Source organism: Salvelinus fontinalis, chromosome 29 (assembly GCF_029448725.1).
Source record: "Salvelinus fontinalis isolate EN_2023a chromosome 29, ASM2944872v1, whole genome shotgun sequence".
NCBI classification, from domain to species: domain Eukaryota; kingdom Metazoa; phylum Chordata; class Actinopteri; order Salmoniformes; family Salmonidae; genus Salvelinus; species Salvelinus fontinalis.
The window spans coordinates 26,304,695-26,328,546 of NC_074693.1; the positions used below are offsets into that span (position 1 = coordinate 26,304,695).

Genomic DNA, 23,852 nt, shown 5'->3' on the forward strand with positions numbered 1-23,852 from the left:
GTAACTGAAATGTTTTATTTTTTAAGAAAAAGTCATGCTTAAGCCAAATAAAATGCATAAGACCTGTGTAAGCTTGGTTGAGTTCTTGATTAGTTAATCACATATACCGATTTCACTTTGTCATGCCAAATGTTTTTTAAATGATTGATTCTGGTCTTCCTTTTATGGAGAGGGTGTCAATATTGAATGGATAAAGGGAAGGACGACATTAACGATAGTATAAAGATCGCAATCTATTGCTTTCTAAAAATACAGTTAATCATGCTAGTCTTCACATAACTGAAATAGGAAAAATAAGTTTGGTGGTCAGTCTTGAAATGGTAATGATGATGAATCAATCACAACTTGACTGTTAGTTGGCATCAAGCAGGGTTATTTAAATTATTCATAATTTCGGACAGGTTTTAGTGTTGTACACTGCTTAGTTGACTCGTCGTCCATTCATACTCCAGCGTCAGAACCGTTCCCTCGTTTTATTTTGACCTTGTTCCTCCTACTTTCCCCCTCCTTGCTGTCACTCTCCTTTCTATACTGCACAATGCTGCTCCCACTAACAGTGCGTAATGTGCGTAGTGAAATTTGCTATAGCGAAAATCATGTCCTGTTTCCTTATATGGTGATCGGCGTCGCGGGCAGCCTTGTTGAACCGAGGCGCGTGCACTGCTGTCGCCACCATTCGCTTCCATATTTGGAAGTGAGTTAAACAAACCTTCTACAGGGGGTGTGGTGAGGCGAGACCGAATACTTTGCTATTATGGATTCTACACTATGAAATATTATTCTCGTGTCTGAATAGCATAGGTGTTCGTAGTACTATATTATTCACACATCATCTCTGTGTTGCAGGGAGCATGTTTTCCCAAAGTATTTTTTCTGTTGATGTCAGTGCCTCAGCTCAGGCATAAAAGTAACCACATTTGATGTTTTATTTTGACAAACATGAAACGTTATACAGAAGGGTTTAGAATTTATATTCCCACCATGCTCTACGTTAAATCTCATGACCACTTTTTCCTGGAGATGCTCGCGCTCCCCACCCCATCATCAAGCACGCGCAGTTTAGCGCGTCCACGTGGTGTATCAAGTGTGTGCGAGACATTACAGACGCTGCATCACAGCTCATTCAATTTCTATCCAGACGCCGACCAATTCAGAGACAGCTATGGTACGTTTCCATTTAACAACTAGCTAGCTCTGTGGCATATAATTGAAAATATATTGTCATTGGAGTGTGTCTCGTCTTAAAGCAATGTATTTTAGCTCATGAACAGAGTTAATTTTGAAATGAACTCGACAGCATCAAATTGTCCCAGTCGGGTCAGCTGTGAGTGACTTCAATCCTGCTGTGTTCAGGAACGTTTGCTAGCTGGATGTTGAATCTTGGATGGTATTAAATTGTTTTAAAATGCTTTGAATCACAGGTGACTGGCCTTTCCTCAAACTTGTTTTATCCAGGTGTATGCTCGTCTCCTCTTGCCGTTTTAATCGCATAGTGTAGAAAGAAAACGACCTCAAAACAACTGGCGCCATTTCCTTCCTCCCAATGCTTCACTAAGTAAGGCCTAATGCCCCGTCTAGCACTTCGAGGCGCAAGTAACAGCCTATTCCATCCGCGTATTCATATACTGTCAAGTTAGCTAGCTAGTTAGTACTGCCCGGTGCTACTCCTCTCCCCGTTAATTTACCAGCTGGCTAAGTAACTGTATCAGGCTTTGTATTCGCCGGTGCTAACAGCTAAGTTAGCATGGCTAACGGTGTGCATTTTCTGTGCATGCGCGTACCGTAGCTACGTTCGCCATTTAGGAAGCTAGTTAATTTGATTTACACATCCTTTGTCTTGGTCCGCACGAGCCCCTTGATTTTTAACTATCGTGCGCAGGTGCCATGCCAATTGACTAACGTTAGTTTGAATTATACTACTTAGCGTTAGCTAAATTTGCAACGATAAAATAATCAAGTTAGCGGGGCGGTATTTTCAAGACATCGTTTTGCCTGTATATAGTGCACATGTGCGACCACTGCATTCATGGCCCCACCCTGGTTTTTGGTGCAAAGAGCATTTTTGCACCAGTAGCCAACTAGCTATTAAATGTGTATCCAGAGTAGCTTAATTTAGTGAGGGTGTAACAAAATTATACCAATGTTATGCGAGCAATTTTTCACAAAGGTGACACTCCTATCAATAGCTAAAGGTTTTGCATGTGGGCCGTTTGTCGTTGGCAAGTGTTGCGCACGACGTTCTTCCTGGTTTCTACGCATCAAGTTTTGACAAGTGGTGCATCAGAAAGAAGCACACGAGATGCTTGCGAACGACCAAATATAACTACTGTAGCCTACTACTCAAACAATTCGTCGTAAATGTTCGTGTAACACAGCTAGGTTGGCTTAACCCTGAATACATTTGCCGAATTATCAATATCGTGCTTGGACGGAAGTGCACCTTCCAGTTTCTATTGTCATTGCTTTCCACATTAGATTCACCTGAATGAAAGGTTATAAAAATTCAATTTGTTTTTTTAGGGGGGTAAATCTCGATTAACATTAAATTTACTCGATTGATTAGAGCTATCCTATTTTCCCACTTGCTATTCATTTGTGAGGCCTTTATCATGTACCATTCTTGGTCATATGAATAATGTATTACAACATGACATCAATGTGTTGGTTGTATTGTATATAAATAATGAATGGTCACTGTTGAACACGATGGGCATCTGATTCCTGCTGGGTAGTGAGATGGCTGGGTACAAGGGCTTGGCTGAGGGAAGTGCCGGTTCAGTCATGAAAAGGCCCAGCCACAGTAGTCTTCAGTGCCCTATGGGTGCAGTTGGACCGATTGAACAGCTGCAGGAAAAACAAACCAAGATGAGTTGTTCATTTCAGCTACTTGGCGAAGGATTTTGTTTTCAATTCATTTTAAGTGAATTGGAATTAAAAACGCATTGAGTTTTTTTGCAACAGAATCTTGTTGTGTTTCCATCTAATATTTACCCTGTGTTTTACCCAAAAGGATCAGACTATTCTGTGTCCATTAATGCTGGGTGACTCCCTGGGCCATGGCTCCTGCGGACATGCTCTGATTGGAGCCCAACGCTGGGCCACTGGTACTTTTCAGCTGGCATTTACATAACAATGGCTTACTATGAAGTAAACACCTTCTCGCAAAGCAACTGTCTTAATGATGCAGAGGTTGTTGATTCTGTTCGCCACGTCTTTAGTGTCACACCTGACACTAAAGCGCTTCATTAACATAAACACTGGAGACAGACCGGTGTGGGTTAGATCTTAGGTGGAAGTGAAGATTAGTCTCCAGAGCTACCGATGGGTTTGCAGTCAGGAACCTGACATGGCTGTGTCTTTTATCCTGTGCCGTTACTTGAACCATTTGGTGAGATTTCTGGGTATTTTATGGTAGGAAGAAGGGGATCTCTGTTGCTCAGAGGAGAATGTTTTCTGCGTGGAGGGACTAAAAGGGTATAATCTTCACTGGCTCATGGTATTGGTCTTTTCAAACAGGCATCCCCAGTCAGCACTCTAGTCTGTCTGTGACTTGCTGCAGTGTGGAGAAACATGCATTGTCTGAAGAGCTCTCAGAATGGTAACAGGAGTGCTCATTGTTTTTGGAAGATGGCAGGATTTAGTGAAGATGCATGTCGATTGGCTGCTGTTTGCAAACACTGGCCTCTTCACCCTCTATGAGGCCCCTGCCCTTCCTAGAGTAAATGATTGCCCTGAAAATTGAAGTCAGCCCTGGCAACGCTTTTTAAATCTTTGGCAGTCATTTCCCTCCTGTTCGTACGTCAGTAATCCAAACGTGTCCAAACTCTCTGGGCTCATCACTAGATGATTACATCCTGAGCCCAATGTTTCTCTCACACAGGCCCTTGCCATCCACACACCCATAGAAAACATGCCCACACCCTTCACACACATTCCTTCAAACTGGGTCACTACACAGTGGCAGGGCTCTGGATAATATGAAGCAACTCTCAGGCCAGGAGTGCCATTTTTCTTTAGCAGAAGGTGGGATGACAGGATTGGCCAAAACCTGCCAGACGGGGAGGGGTGTTACAGCAAGGTTTTTGACAGTTGGACATCCTCTGCATGGGTTGCCGTGATTCCTGTTGGGTAAAATGTCCTAATGGAAATCAGAAGACCGGCAAGGTTTATAGGGCTGTTGTGACTGAGGGATGTGGCTGTTATTTCCCACAGAGGATACATTGTCTGAGACCCACCCATACATTCTATGGCTTGATTCCTTTCCCAATCTTCACTCCCATGGCTACTTTACAGCAGTTTCTTGCATGGTTATCTTGCGTGCTGTAAACTTTTAGTTTTATAGGAGGGGGGGGACCCTCCCTTTTTGAGATGCTTCAAAGCCACAACTGTTACTGGCCCTTATCAGGCAGTGGCGACCTACCAATACGCACCTATTACTCATCAGGGATGTTGGTGTGGGGAAAGGTTCAAAAAGCCCTCTGCTTTTTCTAAATGCCACTCCTGAGTCACTCTGTACATCATGCTGTTATGGCCACTGCCATGGATGGTGACTCGCATAGTCCCCATTATCTTGAATGATCATGTGGGTAGAGGTCATAGAAACAGGATTGCCATCTTGCTTATGGTGTCCCCCACCCATTGGACTAATGGGCATTCGTTCATCACTGCAAGTCATTGTGCTGCTACTTCCCTCTATTGCCTTCATCAGCTTTCTTTGAAGGGTCAATTCCTGCAGTGTGGTAAGTCTCAGGCCCCCTTCCAATTTCTTCTGTGTTTTCTGTCCTGTCACACTTCTGTGCTTGCCATTAGGACTGGATAACCTCCATTGCTGCATAAACAAGACATCTCCTGTTTAGAAATGGAGCTGGAGTTTTAGTTTTGTAATCAGTCGGTAATGATTGAATTGAATGGTTCATGAAGCCTGGGTTGCTGCAGACATTCAGTTTTTTTTGTCCCTCATCTCTTGGATGCATATATGATCGTAATCTCTCTGTCCGTCTCTGCGCAGGCTTCCGGGGTGACAGTGACAGATGACGTTATCACAGTCTTCAATGAGATGAAAGTGCGCAAGTTGCAGGCAAGCGAGGATGAGAAGAAGAAGAGGAAGAAGGCGGTGCTGTTCTGCCTTAGTGAGGACAAGAAGCACATTATCCTGGAGGAGGGTCAGGAGATCCTGACAGGAGATGTGGGCGTCACTGTCCAGGACCCCTACCTGCACTTTGTCAAGATGCTGCCACCAGATGACTGCCGTTACGCCCTCTATGACGCCACCTATGAGACCAAGGAAACCAAGAAAGAGGACCTGGTCTTCATCTTCTGGTAAGGGGAGCTTGGCTAGACTGAGGGGAGGGGGGGGGGGGGTGCATCACTCTACATTGTCTAGTATGGTGTCACTTGTTGAATGTTAAAATCAGTTGGCTTCTACATTCGGGATATAAGTTAAACCATTTCCCCTACCTGACAGGGCCCCAGATGGTGCTCCCCTGAAGAGTAAGATGATCTACGCCAGTTCAAAAGATGCCATCAAGAAGAAGTTCACAGGTGAGGCACAGACAGTTGCAGATGGGAGAGACCTATTGGGCTCTCTTCAAATTAAATGCCATCTCCTTGCTTAAGCTTCCAGCTCTGTGATTGGAATGCATACATTTTTTAGGGTTTATATGCAGCGGTTAATTTGGAAGGGATGTAAATACAGCAATTTAGCTTTTATTAAAAAAGGTAAAGATGCCACCCAGTGCTCACTATCACCCTCTATCTTTGATGAACACGGATCTTAAACTATTTTCTAAAATTGTAGTCAACTCACTTAACCAAATTGGTGCATCCCGACCAAGGCAGGTTTGTTAAACATTTATCCTCAGATAACCTCTGTCTTTTGCGTGCATGCTTCATCAGAAACCAAAGCTCCTTGGGCAGTTCTCTCTCTCAACGCAGAAACAGTTTTGATAGACGGGTCAAATTTTTGGTCGGTTTTGGTACATATGGGATTTGGCTCTGATATGATTATGCCTATCCCTTAGCCATAATAACAGGCAATAGCTTCTCTGTTTCCATTCAGAATAACTAGAAGTAGCAGGCAAGGCGATCCCACCTCTGCTATTTTTGTCTGTGGAGCCCCTGGCCCAGGCAATTTGACAATCAAAAGAAATTACACCAACATCTCGCAATTCTACGGATCACGTCATCTCATTATACGCCGACGATATCTTACTTCATCTGGACAATGTATCTCAAGCCCTCCCAAAAGCTTTGAAGATCATAGACAAATTCGGCATCATCTCAAATTACAGTACAAAGTTAATCTAACCAAATAAGCCCTACTGCCGTGACCCCAATGGAGGTCTCCATTACTTATGGAATCCCAATTGTTTCCCATTTTCAATATTTGGGAATATTTCCATTGTCAGACTTTAACAGAAAGCTCAAACAAGTCAATCCAACCTCCAAAGGAGCAATATCCCTGTTGCTTTAACAATCCGAATATCTATTGTTAGAATTAATATTTCCATGGCTGAATTTCTATAGTTCAATGCGTCCCATGTCTCCCCCTTTTGACTATTTGTATAAAATCCATAGTGCATATTTGTATAAAATCCATAGTGCAATCTCAATGTAAATGGCGAGGTCAGATGAAATATTAACACAATTGCTGAGGGAAAGACATAGAACTATCCGTACCAAATTTTAATTTGTATTTCCAGGCACTAACATTTTGTCCCATCCTAAATTGGTTTAGACATAATTCCTTCGCTATCTGGCTGAGTATAGAGATACATATGGTGTCTCCTATTGCACTGGAAGAGGTGGTCTTCACTGATATATCCCTTAAATAATTTAAACTACGCTTTGATCCTATTATTGCTCACCCAGTTTTCTATTTGGCGCAACATTGAAATAAAATAACTGGGAATCAACATGTCATGGCCATACTCTAATATTTCACAATACCTTGTGATCTGGAGGGTGATCTTTTGCATTACCCCCCCCCCCCCCCCCCCCCATGGTCTAAATGTGGAATCTGTACCCTTACTGATATCATTGTCAGTAATGGTTTGATAACATTACCAGGCAACTCCATTTTTCTATGTTTATGACTTTGGTCAGCTATGGTGTGTGTAAGTCCATATTAGGAAGGTTTTCCTAATCGTTCGTATACTCAATGTGTGTGTGTTATTGACTGTATGATCTGAACCCTTTACGGGGGGATATCTTTACTAATAAAAATGTTTGTCAAACTATTCTGTGTCCAATGTGATGCTAAATTTTCCCTCTGATTTTATTTTAGGTATCAAACACGAGTGGCAAGTGAACGGTTTGGAAGACATCAAGGACCGACGCACCCTTGCAGACAAGCTCGGAGGCTCATCGGTAGTCACCCTGGAAGGAAGCCCTATATAAATCTAGCCCCGGGCTTCAACTGAAGCCAAACACATCTGAGGGGTTTGGCTGTTCATTCCAATATGGTTGGGAGGGGCAACGCAGGACCAGGATCATTTGTGGGACTGTTAGGTGGGGGTGGGGGGGTGACAGTTTTCAGATTCCACAACTGCAGGCTTTCATTCCAATTCACACAACACAATGAAAATGAACAAAATACACACAAAAAGGAAAAAATAAATAACATTTAAAAATATTTCAAAAATACAAAATTGAAGGATGATTATGAAGACTAAATACATGAAGTAAATGTTTGAGGATAGGGTTTTGTTCTCTCTGGATTCCATTAGAATGACGATCGCAGAGAAAGGGACTGGCAACAACTCCACAATTCCAACTATTGAATCCTCCAAGATATTATTCTTAATTATACTACTACCTTTTTTGCCTAACTTCCAGTTAAGTTTTCTAAGTGTGTGTAGCTGAGACTAGGTGTAGTACAAAACCATTTATTCTTGATTTGCACAAGATCCATCAACCTATTCCAGGGGAACACATTTGCTTTTATTTTATTTATTTTTTTACATGCAAATTCCAAAAATGTTGAAGTAATTTGTTATTTCCAGTCTGAGTAAAAACAACATGGCATTGATGTAATAATTTAACACATTCCTTAAACAACAGGATCTGGTAGGGTTAGAAGTGTGAAGGTAAGATGGGGGCGATTTATTTGAACAGCCTGTGTTCAGAACTTGGGCTGGTATTGAATCGGTGGATGTTTTGTATGGTCTCTTGTCTCTAATAAAAAGGCACTAAACGAGTAACCTTTTACTGCATTTTTTTTGTCTAGTGATTAAGTAGTGGCAAGCTAATACTGTTGATAGTTTAGCCTGTTCACATCCTGAGGCTGTGTTTTTGCTTGATTCCTATTGAGTGTCACAGTGGCCTGGGTAAAAAAAATCTGGAGTACTGTTGATCTATTAAACGATTGGTTGGTGCTGCAACCTGCTTATAAGGGGGTGATGTTTGTTATTTGTAACTGGGGAACTCTTAATTTTTAAATGCAATCTTCCAGAACTTTCCACTTGATTGAATTTTTGCTGTTAAATTATAATATTGAAACATAAGCCAATTAACTGTAGACTAGGCGAGATGACATAGATACAGAAAGTAAAATCTTCATAGTGAGTCAATTTCTGCACAATGTAAAGTTGAAGCGTGAGGCTCACTTTCTCCGCTTGGAAGCTACTGGAAGCGGCTACCACGCTGTGAACGGTGTGAAGTGAACCCATGTACTGTGTGAGAGCAAGTTCTTGCATCTGCTCATTTCAATATCTGCGGTGCTGCTCATGGCAACATTTTGTCAAGGCTACTGTAAAGTGATAAACAATATAAAGATTTTAGATTTACTTTTTATAGGGCGACTAGTCAATTGAAATGAATTAGGCCCTATTCTATGGATTTCGCGTGACTGGGAATACAGATGCATCTGTTGGTCACAGATACCTTAAAGGTAGGGGCGTGGATCAGAAAACCAGTCACTATCTGGTGTGACCATTTGCCTCATGCAGCACAACATATTTCTGCATAATGTTGTTCAGGTTGGTGATTGTGCCCTGTGGGATGTCCCACTCCACTACAATGGCTATGTGAAGTTGCTGGATATTGGCGGGAACTGGAATATGCTGTCAAACACGTTGCTCCTGAACATCCCAACATGCTCAATGGATGACATGTCTGGCAAGTATGCAGGCCATGGAAGAACCGGGACATTTGCAGCTTCCAGGAATTTTTAACAGATCCTTGCGACATGGGGCCTAGCATTAAAATGCTGAAACATGAGGTGATGGCGGCGGATAAATGGCATGGCAATGGGCCTCAGCATCTTGTCACGGATTAAAATTGCTAGCGATAAATTGCAATTGTGTTGTCCATAGCTTATGCCTGCCCATACCATAACCACACCACCACCATGGGGCACTCTGAACGTTAACATCCGCAAACCGCTTGCCCACACAACGCCATACATGCTGTCTGTCTGCTGTCTGTCTGCCAGGTACAGTTGAAACCTCGATTCATTCCTGAAGAGCACACTTCTCCAGCATGCCGGTGAGCGTTTGCCTGCTGAAGTCGATTATGACGCCGAACTGCAGTCAGGTCCAGACCCTGGTGAGGACGAAGAGCACGCAAATGAGCTTCCCTCAAGACGGTTTCTGATAGTTTGTTCAGAAATTCTTCGGTTGTGTAAACCCACAGTTTCATCAGCTGTCCAGGTGGTTGGTCTCTGACGATCCCTTAGCTGAAGAAGTCGGATGTGGAGGTCCTGGGCTGGCGTGGTTAACCGTAGCCTGAGGTTGTGAGGCTGGTTGGACGTACTGCCAAATGCAAAGGAGAAATGCTAACAGGGATGTAAAGAAATTTCTGCACAAAATGTTTTTTTGCATATGGACATTTCTGCGATCTTTTATTTCAGCTCATGAAACTTGGGATCAACACTACATCTTGGGTTTATATTTTTGTTCAGTATATATGAAGAGACACTGGCATCATACATTCTAAATATATTTGTATACTGACCACTAGAGAGCCCTCTAACTCCACTTCTGAAAAGTGGATTCCATTTTACAGACGCAAGCCATTCTTTGTATACCTGCTGGTTTCCATAACACAAGAGCTCGGACAAGCAATCACGATAGAAATCTGTTTATTAAAATAGATATAGGCATTTTCAAAAAATAAAATTATTACCAACATTCGGATCCCCCCCCCCCCCCCATATGCTCAAAAGCAAGTTGAATATGCTGCCAGCATTCAGAGTAAGAAACCCCCTCCTAGGTTTTTAGAATGTATTTTATTGATTTCACCATCTATACCTTTGAGCCTTTTTGACATGTTTGATGTATTGAGGCTCAATATGTTTTCAGTGTTGCTAGGTATGCCTCTGGATCATTGGGGACAAGTGTGCCTTTTAACAAGTGTCTTTCTACACAATGACAAGTTCCTGTACTCTCCAAAACCGTTCCCATCCTTCAAGACATTACCTAAACAAATAAACCGTCCCGTCACCACGTCTTTGTAAATTCAACTCCACATCCACACATTTGATCCTAAGTGTTGAAAAGCATGCGGTCGCAGTATTATAGAGTACAATGGGAGAGTATGATATATATAAAGAAAATCAGTCCAGTACTTCCCTCCATTGGCTAAAGCTGGTCAGTACATTGTAGAAAATGAACGGCTGCTACCACAGTTATAAAACAGGAGAGACGGGGAGCACGCAAGGAAAGGATCAGTGTTATTCTTTTCCCTCTAATAAAAGTGGTTCTGTTTAATACAGTGGAAATATCGACTCGGTGTTGTGAAGCTGACCAGAAGGAAAAGGGCATTAAAAGCTGCTGTGATGATAGCAGACGTGTTAGAAACGAGGCATAGATCCCGAAAAAAGGAGCTAGTTAAGTCTGAGACAGAAAAACATTTACATTCACTGAGGGAACTGAGTTTGATCCAAAGGGACATTCCTGCACTTTCCAGAGTAAGGGACAGTCACAGCGGTTGACGCCTTTCCAAGGAAAACATGTTATGGCGCATGAAGGTTTAGCAGTCCTGTTTTCTTACATAGTATTGAAGATTTTAAATATTTATTAGGATTAAATCCAGTTTCACTCTTGCCCGTTATAGAATGAGTTGAGGAGTAATTTCCTCTCCACATCTCCTTTAAGGGATTCTGTGCTTACTTTAATCACTTTCAGTCATGAGCTTCATAGCACTCCACCTTCTCTTAGTTCATCCCCCCTCCCCTTCTCTCTCTCAGTCCTGGATACAGTCCGCTCGGTTCCCATGCACCCAGTAACAGATCTGGGCAAACTTCATCGGGGTGAATCTCACAGCCACGTTGTAGTCTCGGTTCTCCCCGTCAATCTCCAGCCACTGGTGTCCAGAGAAGATGCCGATGACTTTCCTCTCCCAGCGTTCCAGAGCCGTGTCCCACACACGGCCGTACACCCCCGAGCCGCTGGCCCCCGGCCGGGCATCACAATGCTGGTAGATCAGGTCGTTAGACTCATCCTCCACAGGACAAAAGCGGTAGACCAGCTCCCCAGGCCTGTCACTGTCAAACCCAGAGAAGTGGATGCGCTTCCCTGCCAGGTCATCAGAGGAAGGAGCCACAGACAGACGCATGAAGGGACGGCGGTGGGGCCAGCGCAGTTCCAAGAGGGCGTAGTCAAAGTCCATGCTGACCTCCTGGGGGCCCTGGATCCAGCCTTTGGGGACACGAGTGCTTTTGACCCGGACCCAGCGCACCAGGGGTATCTTGGTGGGGGCCTGACTGGGCTTGGTGCCGTTGATGTACGGAGGAGTCAGGAAGCCCACCCTCAGCTTACGGGCTCCCTTGACGTAATCCTTCCCATCATGCACGCAATGGGCAGCGGTCAGAACGTGGCGTTGAGACACCAGGACCCCGGTGCAGCCGGTGGAGATCCTCACGGCTGTGGAGAACGGGTAGTCCAACAGGAAGTGGTCACCGCGGATGTTGAAGCGCCCATCAGCCCCGTAAATCTGTCGTTTCTGACGCCTGTGCCTACTGGTAACTCTCCATCCTCTTATTGGTGGTGGTTGAATGGCAGGACTGATGGTGCCCTCATAATCATCCTCGTCCTCCACATCCATAGTGGTGAGGGTACGAGAACCATCCGCATAGAGCGTCTCGAAGGCCAGCTGCTCAGTCAGGTGCTCTCGCCTTCGCTCTTGCTCTCCCTTGTGGTAGCAGCTGGCGTTACAGTGAGTGGTGAAGTCCAATTGAGTCTCAGCACTGAAGCGAGAGCGGGAGAGGGGCAGGGGTACATGGGGCACCAGTGAAGGGAGGTGGACAGGATCTTGGTGAGGGAGTGCTCGGGATGACAGAGAGAGGGGGAGGAGGAGCAAGAGGAGCAGCACTGAGGCGGAGGGATGAGCCAGGCCAGAGTTTGGATGTGGAGACATGGTCGTTGATCAAAACACTGAAATGAAAAACAGATACATTTTACGTACATTCAACCACAATACACAAAATACAATAAATAAGGAAATCACTTATCCTTGAGAAATGGAATGGTATAGATTAACGAGGGACGTCATGGACTTTGCGGAAACCCCGTTTGATTAATGACGCTTAAAAACAGGTAATCACTAATTAAACAAAACGGTGTGGAGATTAGAACACTGGCTTGTCTCCCTGATTTTAGTGAATCATTCACAAACACTCACATTCCGAAATCCCCCATAAAAATCAATCCACTCTGTCTGACAGGTGGATTCCAAATCCCCTCGCTCAGAGCCTATACACGTGGGATCAGTTAATGCAGGTTCATGTTGCAATGCAGGTCTACATTTTCATTTATTTTAAGAGGTAACAACGCAGCTCCTGTTCCTGCCTATACTGTGGGCTATTCATAAAATGTGATTTTAAACCGTGCTACAAGGGGCTGACAAGCATTAAAATGTCAGTTCTGCTGGAGGTTTGATATATTAGCCTCAGGAGAGAAACATCTGATTATGTACACAAGATAAGTATAGATGGAAAGTAGGTGTTGGGGCACACATTGGATATCAGTCGTGATGGAAAATATGACACTGCATATGTTTATTTTTTTCTCCCAATTTTCATGGTATCCAATTGGTAGTTACAGTCTGTCTCCTCGCTGCAACTCCCGTACGGACTCTCGGCAAAGGCCCAGAGCCATGTGTCCTCCGAAACACAACCCAGCCAAGCCGCACTGCTTCTTGACACAATGCCCACCTAACCCAGAAGCCAGCTGCACTAATGTGTCAGAGGAAACACCGTTCATCTGGCAACCGTGTCAGCATGCACTGCACCCGGCCCGCCACAGGAGTCACTAGAGCACGATGGGACAAGGACATCCCTACCGGCCAAATCCTCCCCTAAACCAGACGACGCTGGGCCAATTGTGCGCTGCACCATGGTTCTCCTGGTTGCGGTCGGGTGCAACAAATCCTGGACTTGAACCCAGAATCTCTAGTGGCACAGCTAGCACTGTGATGCAGTGCCTTTGACCACTGCACCACTCGGGAGGAACACTGGATATGGTTACACAGCCTATTTGTCTGCCAATGAACTTGTATCATTAAGTTTTTCATCTTGGCCACTGTGCTGTGTATGTGTGGGAGGATAGAAGGATTGAAGGGGACTTTATTATAGCTTGTTCAGCAGAAAGAAAAGTGTCTCAAATCATATTTATGACAAGGCTCAGGGGCAACGTGGTGTCTGCCATCAACCATGAACTAACATTCTATGTATGAGCATGCTTGGCAGGCTCAGAGGTGCTAGGGGAACTCGATAGGTCTGAAAATGATGGACCCTTGGGCTGTAGTGGCAGGTGTCTAAAAGTGAAACAAGACAAGTTGAGGCATAGACGTACGGACCGGATTTGTCACACAAAGAGAGATTCCCGCCACACAACTGTATTCTATATCATAGTGTAGCCAGAGAAGATACAGTTACTCAAAGGTGCTCATGTCTAACCTACACTGCTATGCAGTCAAAAACAACTACACCCGTCTCTATCAGCAGTCATTACATCCTGGCCTCTGATCCCATCCACATGAAACATCTACATTTAGCAATCTTTAATTGGGTTCCATTTAATTTGCACTGACATTATTACAAACACATTGTCAGAGTACTTAACATGTGTCTAAATCTATTTTAAGAAGGCCTGGGGTAGCAGTGCTCTTAGAGTCTGTATAGAGTGGGCCGATTATAAATTCCATGGTCTGAGACAGACTAGCTTTAATTGGGGAAAGGGGATAGTGTGTTGAGACAAACCACACATCTAACCACACTAACCTATAATAAGGAAGCATTTGATGAAGGACACAAAATAATCAATAACATAGTTCAAGAAATATCATGGTGAGTCCATTTTCCAAAAGTTGTGGAGGGGTGAGTTTGGTTTGGGTGACCCTCCATTTTAAGTTCCAAAGTACACAACAGTAAATTGAACCCCACATTAGAAAGATCCTCCAGCTCTAACACATTGTAGAGCCAAACAGTGCCTAACAGCCTTTTGGAATCCTCTCTTAAACAAGACACTGGACCTCAACTAATTCTGTCAACACTTTCCATCAGAGTAATGTCAAATGCAATTAAATTGCAGTCAATTTAATTTGGAAAGGCAATATAAATTGAAAAATCGTTCCCATTTCCATGTGGATCCCATTTCTGACAACTGAAGGTTATAGCCCACTGATAGATGCTGAGAGGTTTTTAACAAGCACCAATACACCTACTGTATATAAGCTACAAAGGCACACAAACATTCCAGTAATGGACCTCTGTACACCTGAAACCTGTCGGCATTCTACAGCTCACCTTTGACCCTTAAGTGAAGGCTCTGAAATTCTGAGAACAGCCTGCTTCCCAGGGCCCGAGATATGTCCTGAAAACCCCCTCACTGGGTCTTTTGTCTTTCACCAAAATCATGAGTGAAGGTAGTATTGTCCCATGTCCACTCCTTGGGTTGTTGTCAGACCTCAAAGAGAACAGATGATGTGTACCTTGCTCTGTCACTATTGAGACGCACCAGTACAGAGGAATAGTGCTGGGAGGCAGTATAGTCAACTTACTGAAAAATTCAGTGGGGCTGGGGGAAAAGGTAGGCTTTGGCTTTAGTTAATGTTTAGCAATGCAACATTCACTTACAGTAAGTAGTAGGCCTATCCAGTGGAGCAACATGAGTTACTTTGTAACAGATTTCCCAGGCAAAAAAGTAATCTTACAATGTTGCCTCTTGGTAACAAACCAGGTATAATTATATTCAAAATAATGATTAACAAATTATTAGGCTACTTACAATGAGTACGACAATACATGCGCAATGTACCTTTTTGTTAAACAGTTAAACAGATTCTGTGTTTAAATCCTATTCCCGTTTTCGCCCCCTTCAAAACTACCGGGCATCTCGATTCCCCAGATTTCTCCCATCTCTTCAGTGTGACAGGTATCCCTCTCTCTTCACAGTCCCGCAGAGAGATAGTCCCCTCTTTAATAACGTCTCCAAATCAATTCGGTCCAAGCAAAGTTTATCGATGAGAGTCAACTACAAGCTTGTGTTCCTACTCAATGTGACTATCCGTCCTTGGGAGTCGCTTAAACGGCTGTTCGGTTCAAAGGCGCTTACAAATAACTGAAAATGTTACTGAAAAGACATTTAGAGGCGCTCTCCCTCACGGTCCTAGCGCCCCTGTTGTATATAAAAGCCGTAGCATGTCTCAGCTGGATAAGAATCTGCTTTTAGGATGGTGAGAGTGAAGATGGGGCCTAGGGGAGCACATATCGGAAACATTTTGAAGCCCTCAGCTCAAGATCAGTGTGTCCTTCAGCTGCAAAAAAAGTCCCAAGTGACACAGTAACTTTTTTCTCCTCTCAGGAGTAGACTTTGGCGCAGGGGTTGGGGGTGGATCAAATGTGAAAAGCCTAAAGCTATATCAAATGCCACCTGCCAATTAGAGCCGAATAGATGCTGAAAAACACAAATTGCTACAGTCTTAGAATAATTAGTCCCTGCAGGCACATGCACTACCTTTGCCATTCCAGTCTCCAAAGTGCCCTTTTGGTTGGCGGTATAAATCGCCACAAAATTGTCTTATCTGCTAAATTTCTTTGTCATTGATGTAAAAAATCTATGGCCCCAAGTCGTTAAGTTCTCCACCTCCCATCCCACCCAGTCCGTTGGTTGCGCCTATTAAGCTGCTTGTACGGAGCTCGGTACCCAAACATGCTTTTCTTGAGAGATGCTGTCACCGGTCGAGTGTGTGTAGCTAGCAACTTAGTTTAAATATAAACTACTGCTACAATAGCCTAATAACATTTGTTTAATACTTGATAACAGTTGATTTAGCCTACATCATCATAATCATCAATATTTGGTCTGGTTGGCTGATACGCGCAGCAGAGAGGCAGAAAGAGAGCTAGGTAAATAAATCACAATCAGTAAAATAAATCAAGCTAGCTAACTAGTATATTTAAATTAATCATCAACATCAATGATCAGCTGATAGTCCACCCTCTTTTCCGATGTCTTTTGGAGGGACTGTAACTAGCTTGCTTACAATTTGTGATGATGAGTGAGTGTGTTGTTGTGTTGTGTGGCGAAGACGCGCTAGGCAAGTCTCTCTCCACATATGCGCACTGACCCCAGCCAATTCGTGCGCACTCATGGTTTCATTGTGCAATTGTTTGTAAATGTTCATCAATTCCCGCTATATAGCCAATCATATATATACACTACATGACCAAAAGTATGTGGACACCTGCTCTTTGAACATCTCATTCCAAAAGTCATGGGCATTAATAAGGAGTTGGCTGCTTTCCACTAGATGTTGGAACATTGCTGTGGGGACTTGTTTCCATTCAGCCAGAAGAGCATTAGTGAGGTCGGGTACTGATGTTGGGTGATTAGGCCTGGCTCGCAGTCGGCATTCCAATTCACCCCATTCACTGTCTTCTTGGTAAGCAACTCCAGTGTAGATATGGCCTTGTGTTTTAGGTTGTTGTCCTGCTGAATAGTGAATTCATCTCCCAGTGTCTGGTGGAAAGCAGACTGAGCCAGGTTTTCCTCTAGGATTTTTCTTGTGCTTAGCTCCATCCTGTTTCTTTTAATCTTGAAAAACTCCCCAGTCTTTTTTTTTTATCCTGAAAAACTCCCTAGTCCTTAACGATTACAAACATACCCATAACATGATGCAGCCACCACTATGCTTGAAAATATGGAGAGTGGTACTCAGTAATTGTAATAGTAAATCATTGTAAATAAGATTTATTTCTTAACTGACTTGCCTAGTTAAATAAAGTTTAAATAAAAAAATAAATGTGTTGTATTGGATTTTCCCCAAACATAACATTTTGTATTCAGGACAAAAAGTGAATTGCTTTGCCACATTTTTTGCAGTATTACTTTAGTGCCTTGTTGCAAACAAGAATATTTTGGAAATTTTTTATCGTGTACAGGCTTCCTTCTTTTCACTCTGTCATTTAGGTTAGTATTGTGGAGTAAGTACAATGTTGTTGAGCCATCCTCAGTTTTCTCTTATCACAGCCATTAAACAGCCATTTTGTTTTAAAGTCACCATTGACCTCATGGTGAAATCCCTGAGCGGTTTCCTTCCTCTCCAGCAACTGGGTTAGCGTGGATGCCTGTATCTTTGTAGTGACTGGGTGTATTGATACACCATCCAAAGTGTAATTAATAACTTCAACATGCTCAAAGGGATATTTCATGTCTGCTTATTTAGTCTTGCCATAAAAAATGGGTTGAATATTTATTGACTCAAGACATTTCAGTTTTTAATTTTTAATTAATTTGTAAACATTTCAAAAACATAAATTTCCACTTTGACATTATGGGGTATTGTGTGTAGACAGTTTGAAGTCTAGAACTTTGTAAATATAATTGAATTGTGCATTTATCACCATCATCACTAGCGCTATGTAAATCAATTCAACCACCATGTACACCTCTACCTTCCTGCTGCCTGCTGAATCTTTGTCTTTATGACAGCTACTAGGTCCCTATTTTACATGTTGCATAAATAAATAGGCCTATGCTCAAACATTTTACATTTTGGTGTGTTATGAATTTCAAGATATGAATTTATGAAAGTAATGTTAATTTCTTAAGCTGGGGGGTGCCCTTTTTTCATTTTGAGCACACAGAAAAAGGTCTGTGCACGGCTCTGAGTCGCTGACAGTTGCCAAAAAAGCAACAGACATGGGCTTGCTAAGCAGGCTATAATGTAGGCTACTACAGTATTTAAAATCAAATCAAAGCTTTATTTACATAGCACATTTCAGACATGGATGCAACGCAATGCACTGCACAAGAAAAACAAATAAATTAAACAAAACAGTAAAAACATAACATCTTACTACACACCAAACATCGGAGGATAAAAACCAAAAGAAGAATAAAAACTGAAAGACTAAACAGCACCCTAAGGAAAAGCACAGCTGAAAAGGGGTATTTGAAGATCCCTTTTAAACGTGTCCACAGTTTTGGCCCCCCTCAGTTTCTCTAGCAGGCTGTTCTAGGGGCTGGGGGCATAATAACTAAAGGCTGCCTCTCCATGCCTCTTGGTCCTAGGCTTTGGGATAGTTAAAAGGCCCGTTTCAGAGGACCTGAGGGACCTACTGAGTACATAACTTAAAAGCATGTCTGACATGTATTGGGGTGAACAATCGTAGATTGATATAAAAGCAAATAGAATGGGGGCTTCCCGAGTGGCGCAGCAGTCTAAGGCACTGCATCACTACAAATCCTGGTTCGATACCAGGCTGTGTCGCATGAGGCGACGCACAATTGGCCCAGCATCTTCCGGGTTAGAGGAGGGTTTGGCCGGCAGTGATGTCCTTGTCCCATCTCGCTCTTGCGACTCCTGTGGCGGGCTGGTGTTTCCTCTGACACATTGGTGTGGCTGGCTTCCGGGTTAAGCGTGCAGTGCGGCATTGCAGGGTTGTGTTTCAGAGGACGCATGGCTTTCGACCTTTGCCTCTCCTGAGTCCGTATGGGAGTTCTAGCGATGGGACAAGACTGTAACTACCAATTGGGTGGAAAAATTTAGAAAAAAAATACGAAAAGAAACAACTAATAATAAAAAATAGATGAATATAAAAATGTATTTTTAAACTCACAGGCAGCCAGTGCAGAGACATTCAAACAGGTGTAATGTGTGCTCTCCATTTGCTTATCATGCAAGCAGTTTCCAGTGGTCCATGTGGATTATCCCTGACTCAGAACAAAACACAGTACTTAAGGTATGGGTGGCAATGGCTGCCATTAAACTTCTCCATCCGCGACATTTTCCATCATATACTGTAGGATTTGATGAAACACCTGAACGAAGACACATTTATCGTTATTACTGGATTGAGTGATTATAGCCCACAGGCAGGCAGAGGAATTCCTAAAATGTTGGGGCATGTTGTGGTAGTGATGGTGGTGTTCATTGTTCATCCATTCCCTGCCCACATCCCATTCAGATTTACCCACTGACCTTGATCTTTTTGGGGGTATCATCAGGCCCTATGTGAACGTGTGGGAGCGTGAACAGTTCACTGGTGCTGAAACAGAGGTCTCACTCACAGGCACGACACTTTCTGGAATGCTGTGGAATCTACCAGCAAGGACACAAGTCAAGCTCTCTCAACACAATGAGCACACAGTTGTCCTCCTGTGGTCCTCAAGTGGCTGTGCACGCATCCTAACTGTGAATCTCAAACATACCTAGCAAAGGTTTACACTTTGACCTCTAATCCTCCGCCTTAAACTATTTTGGTATGGTTCAGCACTAGGGCCCTGTGTTTTGGTTAGTCATGTAACATGACCTGGATTTGAACCTTTATTTCAAGATTTTTCATCATGTCCCCTTTTCTTTTCATGTCAGATGGTCCATCCTCAGACAATTGCTTTCATTTTTGGTCTTGTTCTCATTTCTGGAAAAGGCTTAAAATAAATGTTTAAATCCAGGTCAATCACAGGGCCCAACCCCATCACAGCTTGCCTAATGCCTCCAGGAGCCGGAAAATTAGATAGATTAATGAGTTTTTCACATTCACAAGCGACCAGCAGTCTGTGTTGGTAATACAGTGGATTCGGAAAGTATTCAGACCCCTTGACTTTTTCCACATTTTGATACATTACAGCCTTATTCTAAAATTGATTTAATTGTTTTCCCCCCTCATCAATCTACACACAATACACCACAATGGCAAAGCAAAAACAGCTTTTTAGAAAAGAAAATAGAAAATATATATGTTTTTTATCACATTACATAAGTAAACTCTTTACTCAGTACTTTGTTGAAGCACTTTTGGCAGTGATTCCAGACTCGAGTCCTCTTGGGTATGATGCTACAAGCTTGGCACACCTGTATTTGGAGAGTTTCTCCCATTCTTCTCTGTAGATCATCTCAAGCTCTGTCAGGTTGGATGGGGAGCGTTGCTGCACAGCTATTTTCAGGTCTCTCCAGAGATGTTCGATTGAGTCTGGGCTTTGGCTGGGCCGCTCAAGCACATTCAGAGACTTGTTACAAAGCTACTCCTGCGTTTTCTTGGCTATGTGCTTAGGGACATTGTCTTATTGGAAGGTGAACCTTCGCCCCAGTCTGAGGTCCTGAGCGCTCTGGAGAAGGTTTTCATCAAGGATCTCTCTGTACTTTGCTTCGTTCATCTTTCCCTCAATCCTGACTAGTCTCCCAGTACCTGCCGCTGAAAAACATCCCCACAGCATGATGCTGCCAACACCATGCTTCACCGTAGGGATGGTGTCAGGTTTCTTCCAGACATGACACTTGGCATTCAGGCCAAAGAGTTCCATCTTGGTTTCATCAAACCAGAGAATCTTGTTTCTCATGGTCTGAGAGTCCTTTAGGTGCCTTTCGGGCCAACTCCAAGCGGGCTGTCATGTGCCTTTTACTGAGGAGTGGCTTCCGTCTGGCCACTCTACCATAAAGGCCTGATTGGTGGAGTGCTGCAGAGATGGTTGTCCTTCTGGAAGGTTCTCCCATCTCCACAGATGAACTCTGGAGCTATGACAGATTGACCATCAGGTTCTTGGTGACCTCCCTGACTAAGGCCCTTCTCCCCCGATTGCTCAGTTTGGCAGGGTGGCCAGCTCTAGGAAGAGTCTTGGTGGTTACAAACTTCTTCCATTTAAGAATGATGGAGGCCACTGTGTTCTTGGGGACCTTCAATGCTGCAGAAATGTTTTGGTACCCTTTTCCCTGCCTCTGCCTTGACACAATCCTGTCTCGGAGCTCTACGGACAATTCCTTCAACTTCATGGCTTGGTTTTTGCTCTGACAACTGTGGGACCTTCTATTTTTTTAAATTTATTTAACCTTTATTTAACTAGGCAAGTCAGTTAAGAACAATGACAGCCTACCCCGGCCAAACCCGGACGATGCTGGGCCAATTGTGCGCTCCCCTGTGGGACTCCCAATCACGGCCGGATGTGATACAGCCTGGATTCAAACCAGGTACTGTAGTGACGCCTCTTGCACTGAGATGCAGTGCCTTAGACCGCTGCTCCACTCGGGACAAGTGTGTGCCTTTCCAAATAATGTCCAATCAATTGAATTTACCACAGGTGACCTCCAATCAAGTTGTAGAAACATCTCAAGGGTGATCAATGGAAACAGGATGTACCGGAGCTCAATTTCGAGTCTCATAGCAAAGGGTCTGAATACTTATGTAAATAAGGTATTTCTGTTTTTTATTTTCAATACATTTACAAAAAATATATAAAAACCTGTTTTCGCTTTGTCATTGTGGGGTATTGTGTGTAGATTGATGAGGAAAAACAAACCATTTAATCCAGTTTACAATAAGGCTGTAACGTAACAAAATGTGGAAAAAGTCAAGGGATCTGAGTACTTTCTGAATGCACTGTATATGGCTTTTCTGATGCAACCATCTTCTGCTCTATAACTCCAGGGATATGTTGAGATAACAGGACATTGAGGCCAAAGTTATGGTCAATTACAGGAATTTGCCTGGCAATAGAAGCCACATTAAACTGGAGGGGTCTTATATCTTGTTGGTAGGAACAGCCCAGAAGGTGTAAATGTGTCAAGCTGCAGCCAAGCCGTCTCCACTGATGGTATCACTCTGACTTTGGGCAAACATGAACTGTGTCACAGCAGGAGAGTTAGCAAGGGGGAGAAAGATTTCCTCTGCGTGTGTTTGGCATCAAAACTACTAAGATTCCTGATCTCCTTTTTCTGGTTCCTTGTTTAGATTACCCTCTCACACACTCATGCCTCTCTGGCATTGTCTCTACAATCATACATGTGATACAATATTGAACATCAACAAACCAATTTGAAGCATTCATCATATTTCAATGAGATTTGGGATTTTAGGAGGCCCTAATGAGATGCTGTAAAAAAAACAAAAATCTGCAGGAGTCCGGTCTCCGGACTGTCTCCTGCCAGGAGTACAGTGGAACGGTTATTCCTAGCCTGATCTGGGATCCACGCTTCACCCAGGAGAGAGAGACTCACAGGGAGGAGGGCGCTTTGTTAAAACGTTTCGGTCTAGTAAAATTTTTAAAACGTCTCCTTTTGAAGAGCACCGTCTCCACACACTGGTCCTGAGGGTTAGTGGCCTCTCTCTCGTCCCATCTCTCCCCGAACCATAGTAAATATTTCCCAGATGATTCAGTTGAACCAACAAAGCAGGCACCCCCTTTTCCCCCCACGGGACACGGCTGTCTTCATCGTTTGTGTATGACCACTCTTCAGGGAGCCTGTTATTAGTTTGTCAACCCAAGCCGGGAGAAAAGGGCATGTGAGTTAGAAACACAGAGTATGAAAGTGTAACTATTATGTTATAGCTGACAAGCGGTTACATTTGTGTTTGCCTAACGTCACTGTTTCAAGTTTGTTTAGGGTTTGCTAATATATCTTATTACTTATGGCAGTCAGAGTTTGAGGCAAAGCGGATTCAGCCGGGAGGAAACAGTAAAGATTCCAGATGAGTGAGTTCATGCTGGGTATGTGTGAGTAGGCAAATTTCCATTGAAGTGGTCTGCCATGCTAGACGCAAGTCAAAGCCTGCATGTCCATACTGTACAAACACCCTGCTCATACCCTATAAGCTTTACCTTACGGGCAAAACAGAGGTAAGTTCTATAGGATTTTATGGAGATTACAGTAGCATAAGAGCCTTTTATGATAAAGGTGAAGCTCTCAATCAAAGAGCATTGTAATCTATACCTTTTGTCTCTCACAGGTAGGTTATAACCTCTGGCATGGTCAGTGTGCAGCTGGACACACACACTCCCTTTGCCCATTTAGTTCCACCGTGGTGGGCCCGGGGATCAGACCTTGTGTAATCACTTAGCTGACATGCAGGCCGGCCCCACGACAGTTCTCCAAGCAAACCGCGATTATTAACAAGATCACAGGGGTTGTCTCTGTACTCTTTAATCCGATAATTCTTCAGATTCAAGCCAGTGATCTGGGCCTCACAACAGTAGAATGATCCTTTCATAACAACGGCCGCAGGTCTTGACCCCCTTACCGCCTGAGCCCCTGTCACTAACAATTCTCAATGTACTCCTTGGAATTCATAGCCTCCAGAGTGTAACTCTTTTACAGTGCTGAGCTATGAACACAAACAACGTCCCCTTTCTGCACTCACTCTCTAGCACTCCAGTATTTTATGGTTCTCTTTAATCGTTCAGTTATATTTATAACTCCCCCTTCCTCCTTTTGTCGTCAAAGTCCTCCCCATGTGTCTGTTAGGCCACATAGTAGTTCTCTCCTTTCGTTTCCCTCTCCCTTGTAAAAATCTGCCTCGGTCTGCATTTCATCCATAATCATGAAGACCACAGCGGCATTTTTTTCTAAATGCCTTTTATGTGGATTCTCATTAGTTATTATGTTCAGTAGGACTATGTTTTTCACAAACAATTAAC

General features: G+C 43.4%; 2 protein-coding genes across 4 annotated transcripts; one reads left to right on the forward strand and one right to left on the reverse strand.

Moving 5' to 3' along the window:
- The first annotated feature begins 1,053 nt into the window (after window positions 1-1,053).
- On the forward strand, window positions 1,054-8,201 carry LOC129827722 (cofilin-2-like). Its single transcript, XM_055888820.1, has 4 exons — window positions 1,054-1,165; window positions 5,009-5,319; window positions 5,465-5,541; window positions 7,286-8,201. Exons 1-4 carry the CDS (start codon window positions 1,163-1,165, stop codon window positions 7,396-7,398), a joined length of 504 nt encoding a protein of 167 aa, XP_055744795.1. The 5' UTR covers window positions 1,054-1,162; the 3' UTR covers window positions 7,399-8,201.
- Window positions 8,202-10,145: 1,944 nt separating this feature from the next.
- On the reverse strand, window positions 10,146-15,721 carry LOC129827723 (serine protease 23-like). 3 transcript variants are annotated; one of them, XM_055888821.1, is made up of 2 exons: window positions 15,258-15,721; window positions 10,146-12,374 (listed from the first exon to the last, which is right to left on the reverse strand). In XM_055888821.1, exon 2 carries the CDS (start codon window positions 12,355-12,357, stop codon window positions 11,185-11,187), a length of 1,173 nt encoding a protein of 390 aa, XP_055744796.1. In that variant the 5' UTR covers window positions 12,358-12,374; window positions 15,258-15,721; the 3' UTR covers window positions 10,146-11,184. The 3 variants fall into 3 exon arrangements, with proteins under 3 accessions (XP_055744796.1, XP_055744797.1, XP_055744799.1); XM_055888822.1 differs by having other exon boundaries at window positions 15,228-15,721; XM_055888824.1 differs by lacking the exon at window positions 15,258-15,721 and adding an exon at window positions 14,747-15,206.
- Window positions 15,722-23,852: the final 8,131 nt, after the last annotated feature.

Coding starts and splice junctions, on each gene's coding strand:
- LOC129827722 (XM_055888820.1), top strand. Junction 5,320..5,464: donor GACCTGGTCTTCATCTTCTG/GTAAGGGGAGCT, acceptor CCTACCTGACAG/GGCCCCAGATGGTGCTCCCC. Junction 5,542..7,285: donor CATCAAGAAGAAGTTCACAG/GTGAGGCACAGA, acceptor ATTTTATTTTAG/GTATCAAACACGAGTGGCAA.
- LOC129827723 (XM_055888821.1), bottom strand. CDS start 12,357: ATGTCTCCACATCCAAACTCTGGCCTGGCTCATCCCTCCGCCTCAGTG.